Source organism: Sarcophilus harrisii, chromosome 5 (assembly GCF_902635505.1).
Source record: "Sarcophilus harrisii chromosome 5, mSarHar1.11, whole genome shotgun sequence".
NCBI classification, from domain to species: Eukaryota; Metazoa; Chordata; class Mammalia; order Dasyuromorphia; family Dasyuridae; genus Sarcophilus; species Sarcophilus harrisii.
This window is the reverse complement of record NC_045430.1, coordinates 90,059,765-90,073,884: the sequence shown is the minus strand read 5'-3', so window position 1 is coordinate 90,073,884 and position 14,120 is coordinate 90,059,765. Positions and strand designations below refer to the sequence as shown.

Here is a 14,120-nt window from a genome sequence, read left to right as displayed (position 1 = left end):
CTTTATTTGTTACCCATAGGGATTGAAAGAATATTTGAAAATTTTCCTTAGGGGTGTATGAATTATATCTCACCTCATTTCCAACAAAACACACACACACTTTTGTCCTTGGTCATTTAATATTTTCCTCATATCAATTATTTTCCTGTCCCCTAGTTTTAGAAATATCCCTCTCATTCTGCAGCCCCTCAAGATGAGAAGCCCTTGATGATTTTGACTCCAGCCCTCTGTCCATCACTACAACCACTATCCTGGAGGTTATTCCATTTTAACCACACCCATGACCAAACCCTAATGAAAGGGTCTGGGAAGCTTGTAAAATAAGGAATTTGCTGGATTCCCGGATATATCTAACAATTACGGACCTAAACTCTTTTGCAAAAACTTTGCCCCTGGGGTTGGCTTTTAACTCTTCTCCCTGGTCTATTATTTCTCCATTCCTGTTGACATGTTGGAAGTTGTCTTGAAACAATCTGTCCCTTTGCTGTTTCTCTAAAGCAGAGGGCTGGGCCACCCCACATCAGCTGTTATGGAACATATTTTCTGTTTGGGAGGGGAATAGAATCCTGCCCTTAACCTGGAATGCTTTGTGAGATAGGAGATGTTTCTGTTCTAGGACAATGCCATCTTCAGTGAGATATGGGGAATCAGGAAGATAGAAAGGGTGGGATAAGAAATATGTGAATAAGAGGGAAGACTTGCAGAGATGGGTCTTTATACCAATCATTCCTTTTCCCTGAAATAACTTCCCACTTCTCTGTCCATCCACATCTCTCTCCTCCTCCTCTGAACCCTTCATGTCTTGGAAGAACAAGTAGGATATCGCTTATCTAGCCAGGTTTTGCACCTTAGAATGAGAATTGACCCACCATAGTTTCCCTTAGTGATGCCTTTCACCTTCCAAACAGAATCCACGAGCCTCTATTTAGACGTTATACATGCATTTTAATAGACAATTTCCTAGAAGTTAAAGGAAGGAGGGGATACCCTCAGAGAGCAGCTCATATACACCACAGGATGGAGCAACCAATAAAATAACATTTGTGGAATCAGCAAGACAGACTTCCTAGAAGAGGAAGTCATCTGGAAACACTTGTGGAAATGTAACATTGAAGAAATGGTATCAGAACTCAAATTCCCCTTAACTTCTTACATATAGAGAAAACTTAAGTGAATCTTCTGAAACTGAATTAGAACTTGGACATCCCAGGAATCAGCGCTCTTTCTTACATATGTCAAAGGCTTGTTGAACTGAATTACCTTGAACGAGAGAAGCTTTGGCACTGTATCTTGGACAGCAGAACTAAGCATCTATGAGTACAATTAGATTTATCTGAGAAGCAAAGCCTGGACTAGGGGTAGGAGGCCTAGGTGTGATTGTGGCTCCCAGCTCCTCAGCAACACCAAAAATACATCAAAATGGATAAATGGATGGCTTAGCTGACCACCAAGGGAGAGATAAGAATACCCAAAAAACCTAGGCATCTGGGCATCTAGTGAAAAGGCTAGGTCCAGATCCAGGATGAAGTAAAATTGGGAGAGATATTGATGGAGAACATCTAATGCTTATAGCTCTTTCTAGAGGAGGTGGTGGAGATAAACTTAACACTGGAATTACTGCCACTGCCTCCCAGCCCTCGGCCACTGCTAGCGCTGAAACCAGTACTCCCCAGCCCCCCACCCAGGCTGTGCCCACCACTGGTGGTATAGGAATAGCTGGTACTCCCACCCAAACCCAGGCCAGTGCCGCCAACACCACTGCCACTGCCATAGCCGCTGGAGAGGGTGGAAGTGACCACAGCTGTCAAAGAGAAAAGAGACAATCAGAAGTGGAGTCAGCTTAAAATTTAAGGACATTTGGACAAGTATCCAGAGGCTAAGATGTCTCTTGTTTTAGAACTCCTTGAACTCTGCTTTGAGTTCTATGGGAAGAAAATCCAAATGGAATTGAATCTTATTCTGATTTGAGGTAGAATCAGATTAGCTCTAAACTAGGACCCCATGGCAATAAAAAGGGTTCCAAGAAGAAAATATCTTGGTGCTAAAGAATTCCACTTTCCAGAAAGTGTGGAGGTAAAAGAATTAGTTACTTTTTAAATAATAATAATAATATTAATTAGTATAATAGGGATTTGGATAATATTTTAAATCTTGAAAATTATCTAATACCTACATAGATTATTTGACATTAATCTCACAACAGTTTTGTGGGATTAGATCCTAGATGTATTGCTATTCCTATTTTATCATTGAAGTAAAGAATTTGAATCTGGATCTATTAAATTCTAATTATAGCACTCTTTCCACTTCGCCATAATGCCTCAGATAGATGGCATTAAATAAAAGATAGGGAGTATTTACTTAGTATTTTCCCATTTACAAGCCTTTTATAAACAGTTTATCTTATGTAATCCTCACAGTACCCCTAAAGCAAGTGTGATTAATTCCATTTTATAGGTGACAAAAGTAAAGTTCACTATGGTTAGAACAGGGATTGAACCAGGAACAGAATCCAGGTTTTTGGATTCCAAAGACTATATTCTTTCCACCTCTCTGCATGACACATACTGATTTTTTCCAAAATTTTCTAACCTTCAAGGCATCAACAAAAATTGCAAGAAGAAAACCCTGTGCAAATTAATTAACTGGCTAATATCCTTCACTACCAACTCTTAAAGAGGTGCACAGGATTGGAACTTAATGAAAGGAGAGTATACTCACAGATATTAACTGGTGCAACTCCCTCTCCACTCAATCTGAGAAGAACAAAAATGAGAAATGTTATAGCTTGTGTTCAGCAAATGGTGGCCTCTTAGAATGATCCAAATAATAGCAATTAAAATAACAATAATAATCATACAATAATTGAAATAATATGTGGATTGGAGACATAAAAGGAAAGGCAATAGTTTGGGCAATGGAATTTTATTTTCATATAAACTTGTCAAACACCTCATGGAATGGGTCATTAGTCATATGTTGGCATCCAGGCAGAAGGTGAGACTTCTGGAAACCTGTCACATAAGGAGGGAACTTTTTGTCTTAATAATGAGCTATTGTCAGGTACTAGACTAATGTTCAGACTGGTATAATAAATTAGGAGAATACTCTGAGCAACAACAAAATCCAGAAGTAAATTACAATGCCACCTATATAATGGAGTCCATTTTTCCTTTTGAAAAAAGAGCTTGTGATTTCTTTGATTATATGAAAGGATATTGATAAAATACTTAGCATAGTGCTTGATCTATAAATGCTATTCCCTCCCTCCTCCCTTACCCTTTATAAACAAAGATTTCCCTTATGTCCCTTCATTTAACTGATCACCCTTTTGTATCATTATTTCTTTGAGTTGACTGCACATTCATTTCTGCACCTATCACTAGACTCTTATCAGACCAAATAGGCCCCCTACAACTCCTTTTTCTTCTAATTCATGGCTTATTTTAGCCATGAAATGGTTCTACATGAGAACATTAAGGAGATCCTTTGCATCTCTAAAGAAAGAGAGACCAAATAAGGGAGAGGGACTTGCTCAATGCCACACAGGGAGCCATGGCAGGAGCTGAGCCTTGTACCCATGTTTCTTGACTTATCTCAGTATTTTTTCCACAGTCGCTGCCTCCCACATCTGGAAACTTCTCAGGCAACTAGGAAATTTTTTTCCTTTTATAAGAGCCAGCGATTAGGCCCAAGGTGAGGTCTGGATTCTTTGCCAGTAGAAACCAGATTTGAAGTGCTAATAAGAAATCAGCTTGGCAGCCAGGACAGAACTCAGCCCCAGCTTTTTCCCTTAGAAGGGACTTAGGGAGTAAAAAAAAGCATACTATTGTTGTTAGTCATTCTGTGGGATTTTCCAGATCTTTAGGATCTGTGGGATTTTATACTGTCAGTGACCTGAATCCTTGAAAACTCTGCTTTGTCACCAGGCATTAGCAGGTAATGGCCAGTCTGCCTTGGGGGCAAATATGGTTAATAAGTTTGCCTACCTGCATTCTTCTCCTTCCAGCAACTTCCTGTAGGTGGCAATCTCGATATCCAGGGCCAACTTGACATTCATTAGTTCTTGGTACTCCCGAAGCTGACGTGCCATATCTTGTTTGGCTTTCTGCAGGGCATCTTCAAGGTCCACCAGCTTGGCTCGGGCATCCTTGAGAGCCATCTCACCACGTTGTTCAGCATCAGCAATGGCTGTCTGCAAAGTGGCACACTGTGAGGAGAACAGAGGGCACATATTATGAAATTTCAGAACTACTTTAAAAAGATCTTTAAAAAAAAAAAGGCAGCCTAACCCATTTGATCTGCAATTAGGGAAAATTTACCTCTAGGAAAAAAAAATGACTTAACCAAGATATCAGAACAAGAAATGGATGAGCTGAGATAGAAGCCCCACTCCTGTTTCCCAGATTAGCACTCATTTCACCAGAGCACACTGATTTACTTTGTACATAACTCACAAGGGCTTTCATGCTTCTTGAATGGAAATCCCATAAATAGTCAAGGTTAACTCCAGAAGGAAAACAACCTTTTCATAGGAGCTTATAAAAATATTAAATCTACCCTTTTTGTGATTTTCCTGTAGATACCCAAAGGTAATGATTTTTTATTTAGTGTACCAGGTGCTCAATTATTGTTTTCTTTTGAATTGAATTGCATTTGCCTAAAAAAGAAAGACTAACTATTACTTGAGTCTATTGATATCATCTCCATTATTCTGGAGATTTTCCCCTGACCTATTTGAGAACCTTGTACAATTCAAAGGGGAGGAGAAACAGTGACCAAGAGTGAGCTCTACCCATCCTCACTTGGTCCTTGAGGCATGATATATGGCATAGACCATACCAGTCCTGGAGATCCAGCCTGAAAAGACTGCACTGAGGTTTAATTTGTACATAGTATTGTTCCAGGAGTTCTTTTAGAGCAGCTAAGACTTTACCTGCTTCTTGGCGCTGTCAATCTCAGCTCTCAACCTCTGGATCATTCTATTCATCTCAGCAATCTCATGCTTGGTGTTGCGGAGGTCATCTCCATGACGTCCAGCTGTGACCTGAAGCTCCTCATACTAGAACCACAAAAGCAGACTCAGTTTGTCAACTAACATCCCTGTCCTGAGCACTCTCTGGATGATGAATTTTATTTGAGGCATTGATAAGATCATAGAATAGTAGATTTAAAGCTTGGAGGAATCTTAGGTGTTTTCTAGACCAGTGGTTCTCAAAAGGTGTCCCAGAGAATACTGGGGGCCTCTGAAACCTTTTAAGAGGGCCTACAAATTCAATATTCATTTTTATTTCTAATATGAAAATATCTATAAGTATAACCCACATAAAATAAAAGTCTTTGGACATATCCTCCATAATTTTTAATAGTATAAAGATACTGAGAACACAACTTTGAGAAACACTGCTCTAGACCAATCCTTTCACTTTAAGTTGAGTTATCTGAAGCCCAGGGTCACGCAGGTAGTAAATGACAGAACCTTTCATTAGACATCCAGCACCTTTTCCTTTGTAGTATGCTTCCTTCGAGACTCAATAAAACTATAATATACAGCCTTTCCCCCTAAAAATGAGGATAATTAGTTTAATGGAGGAGCTGGGCTACATAACCAAGTTGTGGACAGAGTGACATGTCCAGAATCAGAAATGACAAGAGACCCATGAACACCATTGAAAGAAGTCCAGAAAGAATGGATGTAGAGAAAGCTCCTATTTTCTCTGGTTATCTCTCCTCATCTTTCCCCTTGCCTTATTATAACTGTTCATTTATCATATCTCTACTTTTATACTCTTTTTCAAGTGGGTCTTTTAAAAATACCCTCATATTCTTCCTACTTTGCATGATGTCTGGCACACAGTAGGGGTAGAAGTCTTAAGCATTTCTTGAGTTGTTGTTTGATTCATATTTCTTTTTCTTCCTTACCTTTAATCCAGATTGTTAGCAGGCCATGAGCTCTGTCCTTTTCCCCATTATAACATAGTGCCCTCACCCACAAGGTCTAGTTCCCAATAACCTTAAAAACAATCTACTGTCACCATGGACAGTTAGGTTCTGAATTATGAAGACGGCTCATTTGGTTGCCTTTGGTGAGGATGTTTTCAAACATTTTTATAAAAATCAGAGGTGCCAAATTTCAAATTAATTGGTACAACTGTCTATGTATTGTGACTTTATTATTGTGATGATTGTGTGAGAATTTGGGGGAAGATAATTCACTGAATCCATTGCTGAAGCATCCACTACTCACCTTGGTCTGATACCAAGACTCTGCCTCTGCCCGGCTGCGATTAGCGATGTCCTCATACTGAGCTCTAACCTCAGCAATGATGCTATCCAGGTCTAAGCTTCGATTGTTGTCCATAGAAAGCACCACAGAAGTGTCTGAAATCTGATTTTGCATCTGGGACAGCTCCTGCCAAATCAAAAAATCCAGCATCTTAGCACCTCATAATGGAAGACTACCCCCAAACCCAGTATAATATTCCATTTTATAACATTCCTAACAGATGGTCATGTGGTCTTGACTAGAGGTTCTAATGACAAATGTCTAGGAACACATGTTTCTCCTTTAGATTATTTTTTTAGATTTTAATTTTTTTCCAGTGAACAAAATTCTGTTTTTCTTTTCTTTTCACCACCCCTTATTTTAAAAAAAAGAAGAAAAAAAGATAATGAAATCCTCATAGCAAATATACATAATCATGCAAATTCCTACTTTGACCATATACAAAAAACTAGCCGTCTCATTCTGCACACTGAGTCCAAGACTTTTCTATAAGGAGGTCATCCTTTTAAATTTCTAGTCCAGAGGAAGAATTGATAAATAGAAGTATGTAAAGAACACTTTTTTACATGATCTATGCTCATTTGTATCTAATGGTAGCCATCTCTAGGGTAAGAGCCCTCTCTTACCTCTCTTAGGGAAAAAAGGAAAAAAATCATGAAATTTACATGATAACTATTATGTATTTAAAAGAAATATAGGTTGCACAAAATAGATTTGCAGTTTCATGTGCAATTCTTTTTTTTATTATACTATGGAAATACTTGTTTTATTCTACAAATTAAAAACAAAACACATTTTAAAAAAATATATTTGTGTTTTCTTCATTGTCCCCCCAAAATTGCCAGAGAAACTTTCTCAGGCCTTGGCTAAAATTAGATAAAAAATGCTTGATAGTTTAAAGTAATAAATGTCAGTTGTCATTCTTATTGTTTTTGATATTATTATTAATACTATTATTATAATTGTTAGGAGGAGACAGACTTCATATGTTCTTGGGATTAAAACAAAAGTGCTCATCCTTCCCTTCCTAGGGGTCATTTCTATATACAAATGCTGAGATTCAGAAGGAAATATGATTTGCATTAATTTATAGTGATTTCCACATATTCTTTGCTCTTACCTTGAAGGTTTCCTTTCTTCTTAGACAATATTCAGAATAAGATCCTCTACACCCTGCATCTCTCTTCCCTCTCACTGACTCAAGTCCCTAACCACAGAAAGGGGCTTAGAGCAGAGTTTCTTCAGAGACCAATGACTGGAAGAATCAGTAATGACCTAAGTTCTCCAAAATAATGCCCGGTACTGTGGCATTTGGGGAGCTGTCCTTCTTGCCTGATGGAAGTTATCCTACTTCAAAGGAAAGACATTCAGAACACATTCAGAAAGACTCAAAGTATCCTCCCAGGGGTATCTCCAACGTCTGCTTGGAGAGTGCTACATAATCTGTGCTGTGCAAGATGCCCCCTGGATATTTATTTAGCATATAGCCTTATTGATTAGGATCTCAAACTTGAATGGTTCCAATCTCTATTTTAGAGAAGTAGAAAATGCAGCTGTCCAATGTAATTATTTAAAGTCATACAAGTAATAAAGGGATAGATAGGATTTGAATCCAACTCACCTGACTCCAAAGTCAGTACTTTTTTCTCTGAATCATGCTCGCTTCCTCTTCTTTATCTCCAGGTAGGAAATATGTGTGTATATATATTCATATAACTACATTCATACATATTATGTATACATCATACACATATATATACACACTAATGATTTTTTCTACCTGAAATATATATTGTGTGTATTACATATATGCAATATATATACATACACACATAAAAAAATGTTCCTTACCATTTCAAACATTGACTGGAGAAAGTTTATCTCATCCATCAAGTTATTGCTGTTGACCTCCAACTCCTTCTTCTTCATATAGGCAGAATCAACATCCTGAAAAGTTACCATTGAATGCTTAGTCACTGACCTGTGTCCATATTCTCAAGGGAAATTGTAAGCCTCCATTTTCTGGTTCTTTTATGGGGATTTCCAGTGTGTGTGTGTGTGTGTGTGTATGTGTGTGTGTGTTTAGAGGGTAGAGGGAGAAAGTACAAAAGATACAATTTGAAAACTATCATCCTTTGAACTGAGAGAGGGGAAGAGCTGAAGGAGTATAATTGTGACCAAGTCAATCTGATATGGCCTTCTGGGCAGATCAGGTGCTTTTCTTGTTTGTTTAAGAACTAGTTTTAGAAGTGGCTATACAATTTGTTGACTTGTCAAGTATTGAGAGTTGAATGGAGATGCCCAGAGCCAAAGCACAATGTTTTTTCCTTTTTTAAGATTAGATTCTGAGTCTCACCTTTTTCAGAGTCACAAACTCATTCTCAGCAGCAGTACGTTTGTTGATTTCATCTTCAAACCTGTTGGGAAAGAGGAGAGATGGATGGGCAAGTGGACCTATCTGACTCGAGGATGTTACAATTCATTAAGTTGGATGTTATGATGGGTTAAGATTCAGGTCAGGTATCAAGCTCATTCCTTTTACCAAATCAATATGAGACTCTGGAGGAGTTACACATTCCTAGCTTCTTCCTTTATAAAAGGAGAACAAGTTCTTTAATCAGAAAGTTTTATAAGAACAGAAGATATCCGATGAAGTTCATTGGATTAAAAGTACAGGTATGATTTCTCCCCTTTCTAAAATTTGGCCTCCCTGCCCAATTTTTACTTTGGACTACCTCTCCTCCTAGTGCCTGCTGCATCTGGGGAAGGAACTGAGACTTCTGTTGAGTATCTATTGAAGGAACTGAAGCAAAGATCTTTAGCTTTAATGGAGAGAAAACTTATATAGAAAGTTGATTTGACTTCCACTCTATTTTATACAGCAGGACTAGGAACAATGAAGGAAAAATGCTGAAAGGCAGGTTTCTGTTTTGTATTAGCCAAATAAACAATAAGAACACTCTCAAAGAGTTGGTTTAAAAGTGGAGGAAGAGAAAAACATTAATTTATTAAGTACCTACCATGTATCAGGCACTATGCTAGGTGCTTTACAAATATTATCTCATTTGATCTTCACAACAACCCTGGAAGTAGGCGCTTATATTGTCCCTGTTTTGTGGGTGAAAAAACTGAGACAGACAGAGATTAGGTGGCTTACCCAGGGTCACTCCAGGATCTACTGTAGTACTCAAGTGCCTCTGGAAGAGGTCCTCTAGTCTACCTTTCAATTTTACAGATGAAAAAACTGAGGCTCAAAGAAATTAACTTTCCTTGCCAAAAGCCATACAAATAGTGACCTCCCTGTTACTCAAAATTCAAAAATTCTGGATGATGACTTGTTGAGGTTGAGGTACAGGCCATTTCTATAGATCAAACAAAACAGCCTCCTAAACTCAGATGACCTGACTTTACAACATGTAGACAATCCTTGGTTAGGGCAAACCAAGGGTCCTGTCTCCATTAGACTTGAATATACTGTTGTTGTAATGCACAGTGGTTGCTGGATACCTTAAAATAATCTTCTATAGTGTTTGTAACATAGACAAAATAAAACTGGCTGGAAAGCTTCCTTTTTAATCTCAGTAATTTCATACCACACAGCTAGGTGCCACAATGGAGTGCTGAATCTGGAGTCAGGAAAACCCAAGTTCAAATCTGACCCCAGATTTTCTAGCAGTTTGACCCTAAGCAAATCATTTTACCTAGCTTGCTTCAGTTTCCTCACCTGTAAAATGGGAGTAATGAAGGTACAGTGAGAATGATCTTGTGAAGCACTTTGTAATCTTAGAACACTATCTAAATGTGGTTGTTGTTATTGTCATCCATAGGGGATAAGCACTGCCTCCTCATTGACTTCTGTATATTCATAAGCTTGAGAGTCAGAAAAGATTTGCTCATCTGAACCCCTAATTTTACAGATGAGAATACTGAGTTGTGAGTAAGTGACTTTTATAAAGTCTTAGAGTTTTCAAGATACAAAACAAGATCAGAACCTGTAAGAATCCAAAACCAACACTTCCCACTGTACCTTTAAAAAGGTCTTTCCCACTGCACTGCAAAAGTTCATTTAATAGTATAACCTGTGTCTCACAAAAGCACAAAGTCACGGCTATAATCAGTAAATCCTCTTGTGAATCCCAAAATCAGGATACAGTGGTGATAAGAGTATCTTATTTTGGAAAATAGTAGTAGTAGCAATACACTTTTCTGGTCATGACTAACAATCAATGTTGGCCAGCAGAAAAGGGCTCCAGAATTGGGCCACCATTGTTGCTGTCCCAAACCTGGTAGTTTCCAACTTATCTGGAAAAGCTCCACAAGACCTCATGTTATCATCTTGCAGTGATGTAGTTCTCCTCTCCCCCAGAAGAAGGATAGTGTTTGGGTAGCTGGTTGTGGGTATCCTTTCTACTTACTTGACTTTATAATCTTCCACAACATCCTGCATGTTTCTCAGTTCAGAGTCAAGCCTTCCTCTTTCAGACTTGACGACATCTAATTGTCTGCGGAGATTACTAATATAGGTTTCAAATAATGGTTCTAGATTCTGTTTCACAGTCTTCATACCCTGCTCCTGAAGCAGTGTCCACTTTGTATCCAGCACCTTGTTCTGCTGTTCAAGGAACCGCACCTGGAGGTTGTACAAACAAGATGAAGTATGGAGAAGTGAGAGAGTGTTTCTATGTTCTCTATCCACTGAGATGGACAGTTTCCACCTAAAACCTTCTGGAGAAAATATATTAGTCACAACCCCAACTCAAATCAGAGAAGATCCTGAAGAAACTCTCCAAAACTTTGTCAGAGCCAGTATGAAAGTATTAGTGTGAAACCCAGTGGCTTATGGGAGAAACTATTGTTTGGATGCTTTGAGGGCATTCTCCTCAATGGGCAAAGGTCCTGAGAGAATTCTACATTGTGAAGTTTTCTTACTCTATATACAACAAACACCTCCATTCATCCTTCCCCAATCTTATCATCTGGATCATATGGTTTTCATCCAGAAATAGTTGAAACCAAGTTCCATAAACTCATCAAATGGTAAGATAGAGACATGGGATTAGAAGATAATGGAGTATTTCCCCAGGGGCATATAAGGTAAGTATATAGTAAGTGCTCCATTACTACTTATAGAATGAGTGAATCTGAATTTTTGTACCTTTCCAAGAAAAGAAAGTAGCATTAGTAGCTTGAATCAATTAGAAGTTTGCCCAGTACCATGGCCAAGTATGATGGAGATATGGCTGGTCTTTTTAGTAGCGTACACTGAGCTTTTCTGAACAGAAGCAAATCTTGTATCTCACCTTGTCAATGAAAGAGGCAAACTTGTTGTTGAGGGACTTGATTTGCTCTCGTTCCTCCTTCCTCACTCTCTGGATGGTGGGGTCAATTTGCAGGTTGAGAGGAGCCAGTAGACTCTGGTTCACAGTGACCTCTTGAATTCCACCAGGGGGGCAAACAGGGAACCCAGTACCCCCATAACCACTTCCAACCCCAGCTCCAAAACCTAGTCCATTTTTAATGCCACCACTAAAGCCATATCTACCTGCTATCCCACCAAATCCACTCCGGAAGACATTATTGGCCCCACTGATGGAGATTCTCTTTGACCCATCCAGATTGTAGAGACTTCGACTACCAAAGCCAGTCCCCACACCACTGATCCTCCCTAATCCTCCATGGACTCCTGATGAGCGAACCATGGAGACAGAGCTGAAGCAGGAACGTCCCGCAGCAGGGGTGGTGGCTGAGGCAGCACTGAAGCCCCTTCGGCTCCCCGACTTAAAGGAGACAGTGGACTGACGAGACATGGTAGGATGAAATAGGATGGCAGAAGAAATGCTGAGTGTGAAAGCAGAAAGAGAGGAGACACTGTGGTTGAGAAACTGGAGGTCTCCTTGGTTTTTATGGATAAGTAGGAGGAGGCGGGGTATTACTAAATGAAGGAGAGATTGCTGATGGCATCTTCTTGGTATTTGCCAATATTGAGCTCACACTCAACTCCTGGTTAGAAATGGTGCAAAAAACACTGGTATCTTGGCAATCTGCCCTTATGTGGAAACTGACTTCCAGTCTCGACATGATCTGCAGATAAATAAGAGGCATGCTAATTGCTTTCAGCCATGTCCCAGTCATGCACTCTATAATGAAGACAACAAATACAACTCTTAACACAACTAAGATGCCTTATTGCTGAGCTGCTTTCTTAGGTCTGAGACTGACTCCCTTCTGTTCAAACAAACTATGTCAATACAAGCCATTATTACTGGTTATTTCCTGTTTGCTCTACTCCTCATTTCTGAAGATTCTTCTGACTTTTCCTGTTTAGTTCCTCTGATCTGGGAAAGAGGAGGTCATCCACTTTCCCATCCACCTCAACCCTTTGCTTCAATTTATTCTATATTTAAAAAAACAAAACAAAAAATATCCTTCCTTGCAGACTATAATCTACACTCAGTTTCCATAGGAAACCGCTGATCTCTTCTGATGCTTTAATATTGCAAACTCCCAATATTTAGCTTACTTTGTCTGCCATATTTGCATCTATTCCTCTTTTAAATAGTTTTGGAAGATTATAGATTGCACCTATATGCAAATGCATGCACATGAACATCTTTCAAATACTGGATTGGGAATCAGAAGACATGAAGTTGTATGTTTATTCTTCCACTGATTACCTATATGACTGTGCAATTCTTTTCCTTCTTCTGAACCCGTTTTTCCTAAAATGGAAATGTTAATATATGTTCCACCAGTCTCAATGTCATTATGAAGATAAAGTGTAATAAAGTATATAAAGTATTTTGTAAACCACAAAGTTTTACATATATTTATATGTGTTTGTATGTGTGAGCTATAATGATCTCATTATTGTAGCATAGAATGACTTCAAGAATAAAAACCAAGCTTTCTCTTTCCAAACCAGCTTTCAGAAATGTATCTCCTGAATGCTATATTCCATTGATCAGGGATCTGGAGAACATCAAAGAAGTCTTAGATGTGGTCTCTGTCTCCAAGAAGCTAATAATCTCCTTAAGGAAGACTTAAAGAGGACAGAGAAATGATCAAATACACGCTTCTAATCTTTTCTAGTCTTCTCTTCCTATAAATCATAGTACCATTAAGGGCTGCAAGGGACTTCAAAGGCCATTAAGTCCAACCTGGTCTTCAACTAATTATTAATAAGCATTTATTAAGCACCTACTATGTGCCAGAAACTGTGCTAAACTGCACTAGAACAAAGACAAAAAAGAGATAATCATTGAGCTTAAATGAGGAAGAAAACAAATACATATAAAAATATATTTCATGATGACTTACAGCCAAGATGGTGGAGAGGAGGCACACATCTGTTTAATCTCCACGTTTTCTCTCAGAATTCATTTCATGACAAGCCTCGGAACTAATGCTTGACTGAAAAAAAAAAACAACAACAGATAATTACCAAGAGAAGACATCCTTGAAATTCTCCAGGAAAGGTCTGTTTTTACTTGAGGGCAGGGACCATTTTACATCAGGCCACAGGCTGAGGGCAGGCAGTGGCTACGAGAGCACAGCAGGCAGCTCACACTGAGCAGACCTGAGGGGAGTGAGGTGTGATCTCAGCCATCTCTGCAGGGAGAGCTTTATTATATTATTGGATACTTTGCCCTGGCAGCAAGCTAGTAGATAAGCAGAGAAGCTGAAAACACAGGGGGTGAAGAATACAACCCTGAAAAGCTAGGGTCTCTTGAGACCTGGCCACACCCACCCTCAGTGTCTCAGTATGCTCTCAGAGTCTCAGAGCGCAGGTGAAGCACAGCCATTGCTGTCCTGCTAGTGCCTTGCTGCTGACCCC

At 39.0% G+C, this 14,120-nt stretch overlaps 1 protein-coding gene across 1 annotated transcript; it reads right to left on the bottom strand.

Moving 5' to 3' along the window:
- Nucleotides 1–920: 920 nt before the first annotated feature.
- LOC100932549 (keratin, type II cytoskeletal 75-like) lies at nucleotides 921–12,148 on the bottom strand. Its single transcript, XM_003772204.2, has 9 exons — nucleotides 11,587–12,148; nucleotides 10,702–10,916; nucleotides 8,643–8,703; nucleotides 8,138–8,233; nucleotides 6,248–6,412; nucleotides 4,937–5,062; nucleotides 3,990–4,210; nucleotides 2,722–2,756; nucleotides 921–1,801 (listed from the first exon to the last, which is right to left on the bottom strand). The coding sequence occupies exons 1-9, from the start codon at nucleotides 12,091–12,093 to the stop codon at nucleotides 1,560–1,562; spliced, it is 1,668 nt and encodes a 555-aa protein (XP_003772252.1). The 5' UTR covers nucleotides 12,094–12,148; the 3' UTR covers nucleotides 921–1,559.
- Nucleotides 12,149–14,120: the final 1,972 nt, after the last annotated feature.

Bases quoted from the DNA above. Each gene is read 5' to 3' on its own strand.
- LOC100932549 (XM_003772204.2), bottom strand. From the start codon at position 12,093: ATGTCTCGTCAGTCCACTGTCTCCTTTAAGTCGGGGAGCCGAAGGGGC. The intron at 8,704-10,701 runs GTAAGTAGAAAG...CTTTCCCAACAG, and splicing joins GTGGAAGATTATAAAGTCAA to GTTTGAAGATGAAATCAACA. The intron at 2,757-3,989 runs GTAGGCAAACTT...TGTTCTTCTCAG, and splicing joins CTGGAAGGAGAAGAATGCAG to ATTGAGTGGAGAGGGAGTTG.